At 43.7% G+C, this 12,036-nt stretch overlaps 1 protein-coding gene across 4 annotated transcripts in view; it reads right to left on the minus strand.

Moving 5' to 3' along the window:
* Positions 1 to 12,036, minus strand: part of LOC130275352 (calcium-activated chloride channel regulator 1-like) — a 105,799-nt gene that overhangs the window by 45,425 nt on the left and 48,338 nt on the right. For 2 of the 4 annotated variants that reach the window (XM_056523223.1, XM_056523222.1), the window contains exons 4-6: positions 7,509 to 7,617; positions 4,838 to 5,021; positions 1,442 to 1,663 (exon numbers count right to left, since the gene is read on the minus strand). In XM_056523223.1, coding sequence (XP_056379198.1) covers positions 1,442 to 1,663; positions 4,838 to 5,021; positions 7,509 to 7,617 — 515 coding nt within the window. The remainder of the gene's footprint in view (positions 1 to 1,441; positions 1,664 to 4,837; positions 5,022 to 7,508; positions 7,618 to 12,036) is intronic. The other 2 variants (XM_056523225.1, XM_056523224.1) reach the window with 1 other exon arrangement.

A 12,036-nucleotide genomic window follows, 5' to 3' on the forward strand; every position in this document is an offset into this window, starting at 1 on the left:
GCCAGAGTACCCCTTTAACCCCTTAAGGACTCAGACCATTTTTACGCTTTCGTTTTTTCCTCCTCCCCTTCAAAAAATCATAACTCTTTTATATTTTCATCCACAGACTAGTATGAGGGCTTGCTTTTTGCGTGACCAGTTGTCCGTTGTAATAACATCACTCACTTTACCATAAAATGTATGGCGCAACCAGAAAAATACTATTTGTGTGGGAAAATTAAAAAGAAAACTGCAATTTTGCAAATTTTGGAAGTTTTTTTTTTCACACTGTACAATTTATGGTAAAAATGACATGTGTTTTTTATTCTCTGGGTCAATATGATTAAAATTATATCTATGATAATATACTTTTCTATTACTGTTGCGCTTAAAAAAAATCGCAAACTTTTTAACCAAATTAGTACGTTTAAAATCCCCCTAATTTGAAGACCTATAACTTGTTCATTTTTCGGTATAAGCGGCGGTATGAGGGCTCATTTTTTGCGCCGTGATCTGTACTTTTTATTAATACCATATTTGCTTATACAAAACTTTTATTACATTTTTTATAAATTTTTTTGGGAATAAAATGTTTTTTTCTTTTTTTTTTTTACGTTCACGCCGTTCACCGTACTGGATAATTTACATTTTATTTTAATAGTTCAGATATTTACGCAAGCGGCGATACCAAATATGTACATAAAATATTTTTTTTACACTTTTTGGGGGTAAAATAGGGAAAATGGGACAATTTACGTTTTTATTGGGGGAGGGGGTTTTTCAAATTTTTTTTACTTTATTTTTTTACTTTTATTTTTACACTCTTATAGTCCCCATAGGGGACTATTTAAAGCAATCACTCGATTGCTAATCCTGTTCAGTGCTATGTATAGGACATAGCACTGATCAGGGTTATCGGTCATCTTCCGCTCTGGTCTCCGGGAAGGCAGCGGAGCCAGGTGAGGGGGCCTCCGTCTGCCGTGCAGGATGATCGGATCGTCGCGGCAGCGCTGCGGGCGATCCGATCATCCTGTTGAGTGATCGCGATGCTGCAGATGCCGTGATCTGTATTGATCACGGCATCTGAGGGGTTAATGGCGGACATCTGCGGGATCGCGGGAGTCCGCCATTACCGGCGGGTCCCTGGCTGCGATCCACAGCCGGGACCTGCCGCTCATGATGCCGGCATCGCTCCGATGCCCGCGGTTATGCTCAGGACGTAAATGTACGTTCTGGTGCGTTAAGTACCACATCACCAGGACGTACATTTACGTCCTGTGTCATTAAGGGGTTAAACTTACAGCTAGGAAATTTTCCTTTGTGAAAACATAGCCTTATAGTCAATTGGGCACCAATAGGGACCATCAAATGAACTGTCTGTATCTTCATTTTCCTCTCCCTATATATAAGTATTTGGAAACACTGATGCAGGTGTGAACTTAGCCTAAACTGCTCCACCCACCTGGGCCAGGCTCCACCCATCGAGGACCAGAGTAATGACTCTGCCTCTACTCTGCAGCAACGTGAAGGACGGGACAGGGAGTTTGTTTTCAGGTATCGGAGGACTGGAGCTTATATCTGTCGAGTCCTTAATAATGTCCCATGTGCTGCGGGAATTACACATTCGGTTTTGTAAATTCGGAGCGTCCGCGTTGTGCATTTTGGAGTCACAGAATTCGGTTACCTGAAAAAAAAAAATAAAGTAGTGAGAATTTGTGAAAAATAAATAAATAAAAATAATAAGATGGGTCTGACATATCTAGTGCATTGAACTATTCAGTATCAGCTACGACAACTATGTTCGGCCCCCGCTCACCACCATGTGACTGTCAGTATTACATAATACAGTGTTTCCAGGAGCCTTAAACTGGTGCAAAACTACAACTCCCAGCATATTTAAAATATTTATATAAAAAAATTCCAAAAATATCAATGTTTTTCCAGTTTTTGCAGTGTTTACATGTATTTTAAAGGGAATCGTGAAGAGCTGAAGACACCATTAAGCTAAGTCTCCACTTGGATTGTTGTTGTTTTTTTTTTCTTCAAAAATGGCCCACAAAATGTCAAATTAGCTGCATCTCTTTTTTTTTTCTTTTCTGCTGCTACCAGATCTTAAAGGGGTACTCCGCTGCTCAGCATTTGGAACATACTCTTCCGAATGATGGAGCCGGAGCTCGTGAACTCATAGCCCCGCACCCTTATGACATCACGCCCCATCCCCTCAATGCAAGTCTATGGGAGGGGGCGTGGCAGCTGCCACGCCCCCTCCCATAGACTTGCATTGAGAGGGGCGGGGCGCGACATCATAAGGGGCTGGGCTATGACATCATGAGCTCCCGTCGCCGACTCCAGTGTTCGGAACAGCATGTTCAAAATGCTGAGCAGCGGAGTACCCCTTTAACTGAAAGTCAATATGAATTTATGAAACGTTGAACCTACACATTTTCCTTTGAATTTTTTGACTTTTACATTTTTCTGCGGTTTTGGGCTCAGTGGCAGTTTTCTAAAATGGCAGCATGTTGAGACTATGGCGTTTTTTTTATTTTTTTTTGGACAAAATCTTGCCGTTTCTCTCCCGTAGAAGTCTATGGGAGCAAAAAAAAAAAAAAAAGCTGTGAAAAACACCATGTGGGTTCAGCATTGGTGTTTTTACCTGCAATTTTTCCTCCATGTTGTCAATATAACTCCAAGTCATGTGTTAACGGCATTGCCTTCTGACTGCTGAGCACTTAAGAGCAGACAGGCTATCCCCGTTCCCCGTTCCTCCTGCGGTCCTGGGGTCACTGCTAGGGCATCCTTGCGGGGGGCGGGGTGTGGCTAGGAGCAGGCCAATCACAGACTCTCCTTTTTCCTGTGCTCCAGGTCCCTTAGTCACAGCAGGCAGGTTCCAATGTGAATAGGTCCGGTTGGATCTGTACATCCTCATCAGAGTCGGTGAAGTAGAACCACTTGACCGTTGACCATCACCGAGTCAGTGCCTTAAAATGTTATTTATCAATAAAGCTGTGGCCAAAATCCACCCACTTAAAAGTTATTGGTTGTCAGAGTGGAGGGGGTGGGTTTTGTTAAGGGGAACACCTCATGTCGGCAGTCTGATAAAAACGCAGGAGAGAAAAGAACGCCACAAAAACTGTCTCTTGGGAGCACAAATGGACATGGCAGGTTTTTGTTTTTTTTTTGGCATTTTTTTCGGTAAAAAAACTCAAGAAAAAAACAAGTGGAAACCTAGCTTTAGATAGTTGCAGGGCTACGTTTCCACACAACTTCTTTTTTGTTTTGTTTTTACCTGAAAAAAGATTTGACCTCCCAAGATGCAGATTTTGTGGCTTTTTCCCCCCAAAAAATAGTTGGTTTAGGTCTTGTTTTTTTTTTCCAGAACATATGTCATTGTTAAACCCACATTGCGTTTTTCTGGCATTTTTTTTTCCCTTCCATAAAAGTCTATAGGAGAAAAAATGCCTTCGCCTCAGTTCGCTGCCGTCTTTGAAAACAGCCAAAATCCAGCAGTGAAGAGTGAATCAACATCAAGTGAGTTTGGCGTTTCACATTTCCCCATTGACTCCCATCTAACATCTGTCTGTTGTGATTTGTGCAAAAAAATAAAAAAAATAAACCTCATGTGGTGAATTTGAAATCACATTTTTTATTTCTCTGTCAAATGTCAAGGAGGCGGGACCAAGCTGCTCAAGTGCCTCTTGATGGTGGGCGCCGCACTGCCTGCTGCAATAAAGTTAGCCAGCATCTGAAGCACCCGCCCATCTAAAGCACCTGCCCATCCCCGCCATGCTACCCCCACCCGTAGTGTAATAATCAGCATTTTAAGCCTGTTGGAGGAGCACAGCGCCACCTCTGAGGTAGACAGATCAGGTAGGTCCAACATCCTGACATCGCGCGCCAACATACATGGGGAGGAGCCAATGGGCAGGGTCAAGGGGTGGCAAAATTAGCTTTCAGCTAGGATGGCAAAAAGGCCTGCTACAGCCACTGGCCCGCCTTTTGGCTCGATGGCCCGTTTTGATTGACATACAGAGCTCTTTACATCAGACAAGATGCCATTTTGGCAGTTTCATAGCAATATGATGAAGGTGCAGCCAAGCATCTATTCACCAGGGGGGAGGGGACCCCCGGCCATATGATTATAAGACTTATCACCTTTCTTGTAATACATTGCAATTTGGCAGTAACCCTTTTAAAGGAGTAGTCTGGGGAACTAAACTTATCCCCTATCTACAGGATAGAGAATAAGTGTCTGATCATGGGGACCCCTGCGATCTCCCTGCTGCACCCAGCATTTGTTTAGAGTGTCAGGTGCAGCCCCGGAGGCTCGTAACGTCACGGTCACGCCCCCTCAATGCAAGTCTATAGGAGGGGACGTGAAGGCCATCACACCCCTTCCCATAGACTTGCATTGAGGGGGCGTGACCGTGAAGTCACAAGACTCTGCCCCGCATGGCCAGTCATCCAGCACAGAGTGAAGTTCTCTCCGTGCACTGGATGTCTAGGGTGCTGCAGCCAAGATCGTGAGGGTCCCCAGCGGCTGGCCTCCTTGACATCTTATCACCTATCGTTTAGATAGGGGATAAGATGTCTAGGGGCGGAGTACCACTTTAATAGGGACTTACTGCATATGTCTAGAACAGAACCAATAGAATTCTTAGATTTCCAAATTCAGGATTGTGAAAGAGATCACCACCAAGAACCAGATGAGTTTGGGCTGAAGCTTTCAGAGAACATCGGTGGAGATTCTGGCCCAATGATCCCACACCCGATACCTTCTCAGGGATTTTCTTTTAACCTTGAATTGTTCCAGTAAGGTCAATGTCTACCGGTGAAGTGAACGTATAGGTGAAATACTCACGGAGGACAACCCCTGAGAATACATTATAGATTCCCGGGCAAACGGGGGCACATCCGGCAGGAACAGACACCCCTCTTCATAGAGTGCAGTCCCTGTATCGAAGTTGCAAGGTCTTGTTGGACAATTTTCTCCATGACATTCACTCGTTTTGATTATGTTAATACCAAAAACATCCAAGGAGCACCTAGTAAAAACGAGAAAAAATAACAGAAGTGGGCGACCAGTTGACTCCTATTTAGTCTACACAAAATGTAGTCCTTGCTGTTTATACCATTACCTTTTGGTTGCTGATAGAAGCACTCTGGGAAAGTTTTTTTCTTTCTATTTTTGCTTATACAGTGCAGTATAGGCACTTATATAGGCTTTTATTTGAATATAATGTAGAGGTTCTTGTGCATCCCTTGTGCTTACCTATTTTAGTTGATGTAGCAGGCATGTGTGGTGACCCAGCACAGAAATCACGTGCTCTCCTGTACTCCTGTCCATCCTGTGTGGCCGATGCTACTCAATGTCCGTCATGGGTCCCCTCTCCCTAGAACTCTCAATATTGCACGCTGTCATGTTACATAAGAGTTTATACATTGTATTTCCATGCACGGTTGCCTTAATTAAAGGGGTACTCCGCTGCTCAGCGTTTGGAACAAATTGCCCCCTCAATTGCCCCTCATTGCAAGTCTATGGGAGGGGCCATGACAGCCGTCACGCCCCCTCCCAAAGACTTGCATTGAGGGGGTGGGTCTATGATGTAATGAGGGGGGTGGGGCTGTGACATCACAAGCTCCAGGCGCCAGCTCCAGCGTTAGGAACAATTTGTTCCAAACGCTAAGCAGCGGAGTACCCCTTTAAGAAATCTATTGTTGCTAAGGACCTTGTTGTTAAGGGGAGTATGCAGTGGTGAACAGGTGACTATCTGACTTATCTGACCAATGGGATCTCTCTAAACTGTCCCCCCTTATATAGTGAGGTCAGGGTTCAGCTCTTAGTGCTCTTGTAGCTGAGGTACAGTGAAGAGAAGTCTGAGGAGTCTGTGGTGTGTTCCTGAAGGAGGCCTGAGGCCTAGTCCAGCATTCACGCTTCTACTGCAAGTTAACCCCTGCACTGTGGGTGAAAGTCAAAGCCTAATGGTAGGAAATAAACATATTGGGGATTCCGCTGAAGTCCAGTCCAAGTAGTCAGCCAAGTCAATCTGTTAACAAACGTGGGCTGCATCAGTCAATAGCAAGCCGATAATCTTCCCTAAGTTCAGCCGGCATCTCCTTAGTGCCAATCTGAGCTGTATGGACTTTAACACCTTGTCTACCAGTAAAGCATACCAGTTAACCGTAACCTTGCATCGGAGTGATTATTTGCCTCATGCCTGGCAAAGGTGAAGCTGGTCTACCTCAGGTGGTGTATAGGTCAACCACACCCTGGCATCACGAAGAGCTTAATACACACATTACCCCGCCTGACACCACACATGAGCTGTGCTTCATGTTGAATGTAAACAGATCATTAAAATCCCTTGCTTATGCTGCCTACATTTCCCATGTATCGTCTGGCACCTCTGAGAGAGGGGGTGAGGCATTTGATTACTGCACCTGGCCACCTTATTAATCTGCTGGTGCTAAAGTTTACCCAGGTGAACTCATTAGACTTATAAGTGGGATCTGAGAGCTAGCAGGAGGGATGTGGTAGATGATGATGTCATTCTGTGGTTTATAGGAAGTCAGCTAACCCAGGACTGACCACTTCCTCCGACACATTAAACATTGTGATTTTCATGTACTGCTGCCTACATTCCCATAAATCCTCTGGCTGAGGGTGTGTCACTTGATCCCTGCACCTGGTCATCTAATTAGGCTACTAGTGCTAGAGATCAACGCATTAGACTCATTAGATAAGTGGATTGGGATCAGTTCACATTAGGCGCAGTTTTGATTCATTGTCTTATTCCAAGTGGGTTTTTTAGAGAATCATTGCCATGAGGCAAAAGTGGTATGAACTATAATAATAAATGAGGTGCTTTTATAAAGGTTTGAAGTCTTTACTACATTTTTATACATTATACTGTATTATGGCTGTTTCTATAGGGATTTTTTAAAATCCCTGTAAAAATTACACGTTGTCAAACTAAGGCCACATACAGTGGCCAAAACACATCATCTTTTGTACATGTTTGCATCCTGTAAATAAAGAAGTTTATGAACCGTATCTGCACTGGACAATTATTCTGTGATTGCAAAACTACTATATTTCCTGATCCCATAGAGATAGCAGCAGTATACAGATAGAGCTGAGACGAGGTGTATAACTACTATATATCCTGATCCCATAGAGATAGCAGCAGTATACAGATAGAGCTGGAGGGGAGGTGTATAACTACTATATATCCTGATCCCATAGAGAGAGCTGCAGCAGTATACAGATAGAGCTGGAGAGGAGGTATATAACTTCTATATATCCTGATCTCATAGAGATAACAGCAGTATACAGATAGAGCTGGAGGGGAAGTATTTGACTACTATATATTTTGATCCCATAGAGATAGCAGCAGTATACAGATAGAGCTGAGAGGGGAGGGATCTGTGAGGAGACAGGTCACCCATGACTGACTTCCTTTTGACACATTATGCACAGCTCTTAATATCCAGAGGGCTAGTTAATAATTTACATATTATAGGACAAATACCTTGTCGCTTCCACTTTACGGTGTTCTGTAACATAGTAGGGTTTTTCCTCATTGTACTCATCATACACCCCCCATCGCAGATGAGCCCACTCATGGACAAACACTTTTCCTAGAAACCAAAATCATACATGGAACATAAATTTTCCAATATTTAGTGATACACATCATCACACATAAACTAGGTTCATATCGGTTCAATCCCCCCATTGCTTACAGAATCATTGTAGTTTCCCAAAACCTTTGTTCCCCGTACCTAAGGGGTTGTCGTGTGGTTCTGAGAGAACAGTTTTTGGGCACTGCATTAAAGGGGTACAACACTTGGAGCGGGCGGCGGGGGTCGGGATGTTGTGGATACACCCCCTCATGATGTCACGCCATGCCCCCTCAATGCAAGTCTATGGGAGGGGGCTTGGCGGACCGCCAAGCCCCCTCCCATAGACTTGCATTGAGGGCGCGTGGCATGACATCATGAGGGGGCCTCGACATCACGACCCCCACCGCCCGCACCCGGCATTCTAAACAAACACCGGGTGCTGCACAGAGAGCTGCACGACGCCCGTGGTAAAACATCTTATCCCCTATTCTTTGGATAGGGGATAAGGTGTCTAGGGGTGGAGTACCCCTTTAATATCATACACTGAGGTGAAACAAGAGTGTAAGGGTTAACATTTGCATTACTGTTGTATCAGGTGAATAATGGCTCGGTCACGTGATGCTCCCTAGCCTATGGCTGTGGAAAGAGTTTTTAGATCAGCCTAAGTTCCAGTCTGGCTTAGACCAGAAAAGTGAACATCTCCTCACACTGCTCCTGCAGGTCACACTTACACCTAGTTCAAAGTGTTATTTCTAGGTGAAATCCTGTTTAATATAGAACCTACTACAAGCAATTTACAGTCCTGATCCAGTACACGCTGTGAGGATCAAGTGCTTCAAGTCTTCAGCTCCAAGAAGAAGTTCGTGTCTTTGTCCATGGAGAATAAAACTGAACAAGGGCCCCTCTGCATACACTAATCTCTACAGTGACCTATGGTCCCAGTCCAATCAGGTCGACAAAGCTGTCCTGCGTACGTATCAGGAAGTCCTGTGCAGCACCGGACTTCTTCCTGTTCACATCGGTGACAGTACAGATCCACAATGGCGCCCTCACATCCCTAATCTATCTCCTGAAGAACTGGGTAATGAAACATGTTGAAATGATGGTATCTGTGGGGTTATATAGGTGTATACAAGGGGCATACTGAAAGGTCGGGCACAAAACAGAGGGGGGGGGGGGGACCCACAGCTCCTGTTTGCTTGACAAGTTGCAGATTAAAGAAAAAAAAATACAAAGCCTTTCCTCCTATTCTGCAACACATTAGGGGAGATTTATCAAAACTTGTGCAGAGGAAAAGTTGACCAGTTGCCCAGAGAAACCAATCAGATTGCTTCTTTCCTTATTCTTTCATTTTTTTAAACTGTGATTTTTATTAAAGTTTTTCAAAAATGGAAGAGACAATAATACAACAAGCAATGTAAAAACAACTGGATTATCCCGGAAAAATAATTAAAGAAAGGCATCTCATATGCCGTACAAATCGAGGCCTTAGAGCCCCTCTCCTAGATCACCCGCCATTGGGGGATAGTTATATGGGTGTTCAAGACCTCCTTCCAGCGGCCCATATAATGTTGGGCAGGTTCAGCCCCACCCAGAGAGGAATTGAGAATGGAGTAAATGGCTGAAAGGAGACCTTTCGCCAGTGGCCCCTGACGACATAATTGCTCAAAGCTAGTGGGCAGAGAAACCACCCCAGAACCCAAGGAGGAGGACATATAATGACTAAGTTGAAAGTAACGGAACCGCTCGGAGGAGGGAAGAGCATTCCTAGATATCAATTGATCGAACAGCAGGAGAATACGAGAACGGAAGTGCACTACATCTGCCCAACAAAAGAGCCCCCTGGAGCCCCGCTCACCTACCACACTAGAGGTCAAACCAGCTGGAAAGTCAGGGTGACACAAAAACGACCGCATAGGGGAGGACAGAGACGCCAACCTAAACTTAACGGAACAATAACCCCAAACATACCGGGAAAAAGCCATCAGACCTAGAAGGGGACCCAGGGAAGGAGAAGAGAGGGGTAAAGTCCAGAGGAGAGAATTAGGGTGAACCGGGGCAAGCCAAAGCTTCTCAAGTTCCATCCATCGGCTGTAGGCATGATAGGAAGCCCATGTGACTAAGTGGCTTAAGTGGGCCACCCAATAATATTTGGCCACATCCAGGACAGCTAGACCCCCAATGGATCTGCCAGCCAACATAACAGACCAAATGACAAAAAGGATACAACAAGACAAGGCTAAAAAAGAAGTTCAAGAAAAAACAAACAAATGGCACATCAGAAAACAATCAATGACAATATGGCCTCAAAGAGGAAGTGAGAGGAAAAAGGCACCGGATGACCAAGAGAAACCGTCACCAGTTGTCAGTCCACTCCTGGTATATACTGCCTGCTTTATACTGAAGTATTATTTTTATTTCATACAACCAATTGCATCACTATAGTGATATCTGATCTTTGTAGATGGGTATAATATGGATTTGTAGCCCATAAGAAGGATTATTCTGTGGGGAAATAAAACCAGTATTATATGATACAGCCATAAGCACATGGGCAATGTACAAGAAAATTTAAAGGGGTACTCCCCTGGAAAACTTTTTTCTTTAAATCAACTGGTGCCAGAAAGTTAAACTACTTTAAATTACTTACATTTAAAATCTTAATCCTTCCAGTACTTATCAGCTGCTGTTTGCTCCACAGGAAGTTCTTTTCTTTTTGAATTTCCTTTCAGTCTGACCACAGTGCTCTCTGACTCTGTTGACACCTTTGTCCATGTCAGGAACTGTCCAGAGCAGGATAGGTTTGCTATGGGGATTTGCTCCTACTCTGGACAGTTCCTGACATGGACAGAGGTGTCAGCAGAGAGCACTGTGGTCAGACAGAAAATCAATTCAAAAAGAAAAAAAACTTCCTCTGTATTATACAGCAGCTGATAAGTGCTGGAAGGATTACGATTTTTAAATAGAAGTAATTTACAAATCTGTTTAACTTTCTGGCACCAGTTGATTTAAAAAAAAAATAATGTTTTCCAGTGGAGTACCCCTTTAGGGCTACATTCACACTACGTTTTGGGCAAACGGCTTCCAGATCTGTGAGGGAAATAAAAAACAAAAAGGCCGCTGCCATATTCCCGCCGGACCCGCGCCGCATCCCATTCATTTAAATGAGCCGGCTGATTGTGACTCTGGTCGGCTCATTTTTACACTGTATCCGGTTTTTGTTGCCGGACTAAAAACCACGGCAGACCCCGGTTTCCAGTCTTGTAACAAAACTGGACACAGTGCAAAAATGAGCCGACCAGAGTCACAATCTCACTTTGGCTGGCTCATTTAAATTAATGGGATGCGGCAGCGGCCATTTTTGAAATTTCCCCACCATATCCGGTAGTGTTGCTCGCGAATATTCGTTATTTTTTATTTTTTTCCCAGTACACATCACAGTGATCATCCCTTTCTGCTTCCAGCTTGTGTGGTGTAAAGAAGGCTCTAATACTACCGTGTGAGACTGGTGCACGAATTAGGGCTAATTTTCGCATGCGCAAATTTTCGCATATGCGAAAATAAAACGCGAATATTACGACTATGCTAATTTAGCGAATATATGACGAATATTCGTCCTTATATTTGCGAAATATCGCGAATTCGAATATGGCCTATGCCGCTCATAACTAATATCCGGAAGCTGTATGCCCAAAACGTAGTTTGAATGCCCCCTAAGTTATATTCCCTTACTTTTATCCCAGTATAAGCATCTATTTTATAGCTTCCCAGACATAAATTTGGTTATTTGTGCACCTTTTTCCTAGTGGCACTAGGGTGAGGCCCCTGGTAGTAATCTAGCCAAATTATATTTAGTAAGCAAGTTGTTTTATGTTAAGGGACTCATAGACGGATTAGAGAAGGTTCCGAAGCCCGGCTGTCCTTATTAGGACCATTACTCCATCTAGGGATATGTCTAGGGTATCATAGACTTCTATGGGATTCCGCACTCCCATTCACACTTCTAAATTTCCGCTTGCGGAATTCCGCTAGCGGAATTCCGCAAGCGGAAATTTCGAAGTGTGAATGGGAGTGAGGAATCCCATAGAAGTCTATGGACTTTATTAATTCGAGGCGAAATTCCGCAGGCGGAAATTCTGCCGTGCAAATAGACCCTAATTGGTCATCATTCTATCTGGCATAAAAATGATTGTTTCTTTGGTGTGTCATTTTTCATATGTTTTTGTTGTTTGGGGCACTGGAGTGTATTTGTCCTGGTAGAGGACTTTTTATGGTGCTTAATAAATGTTAAAGGGGTATTCTGGTGGAGAATTATTATTATTTTTTTTTTTTTAAATCAACAGGTGCCAGAAAGTTAAACAGATTTGTAAATTACTTCTATTAAAAAATCTTAATCCTTCCAGTACTTATCAGCTCCACAGGAAGTTGTGTAGT

This window comes from Hyla sarda, chromosome 6 (genome assembly GCF_029499605.1).
Source record: "Hyla sarda isolate aHylSar1 chromosome 6, aHylSar1.hap1, whole genome shotgun sequence".
Lineage (NCBI taxonomy): Eukaryota > Metazoa > Chordata > Amphibia > Anura > Hylidae > Hyla > Hyla sarda.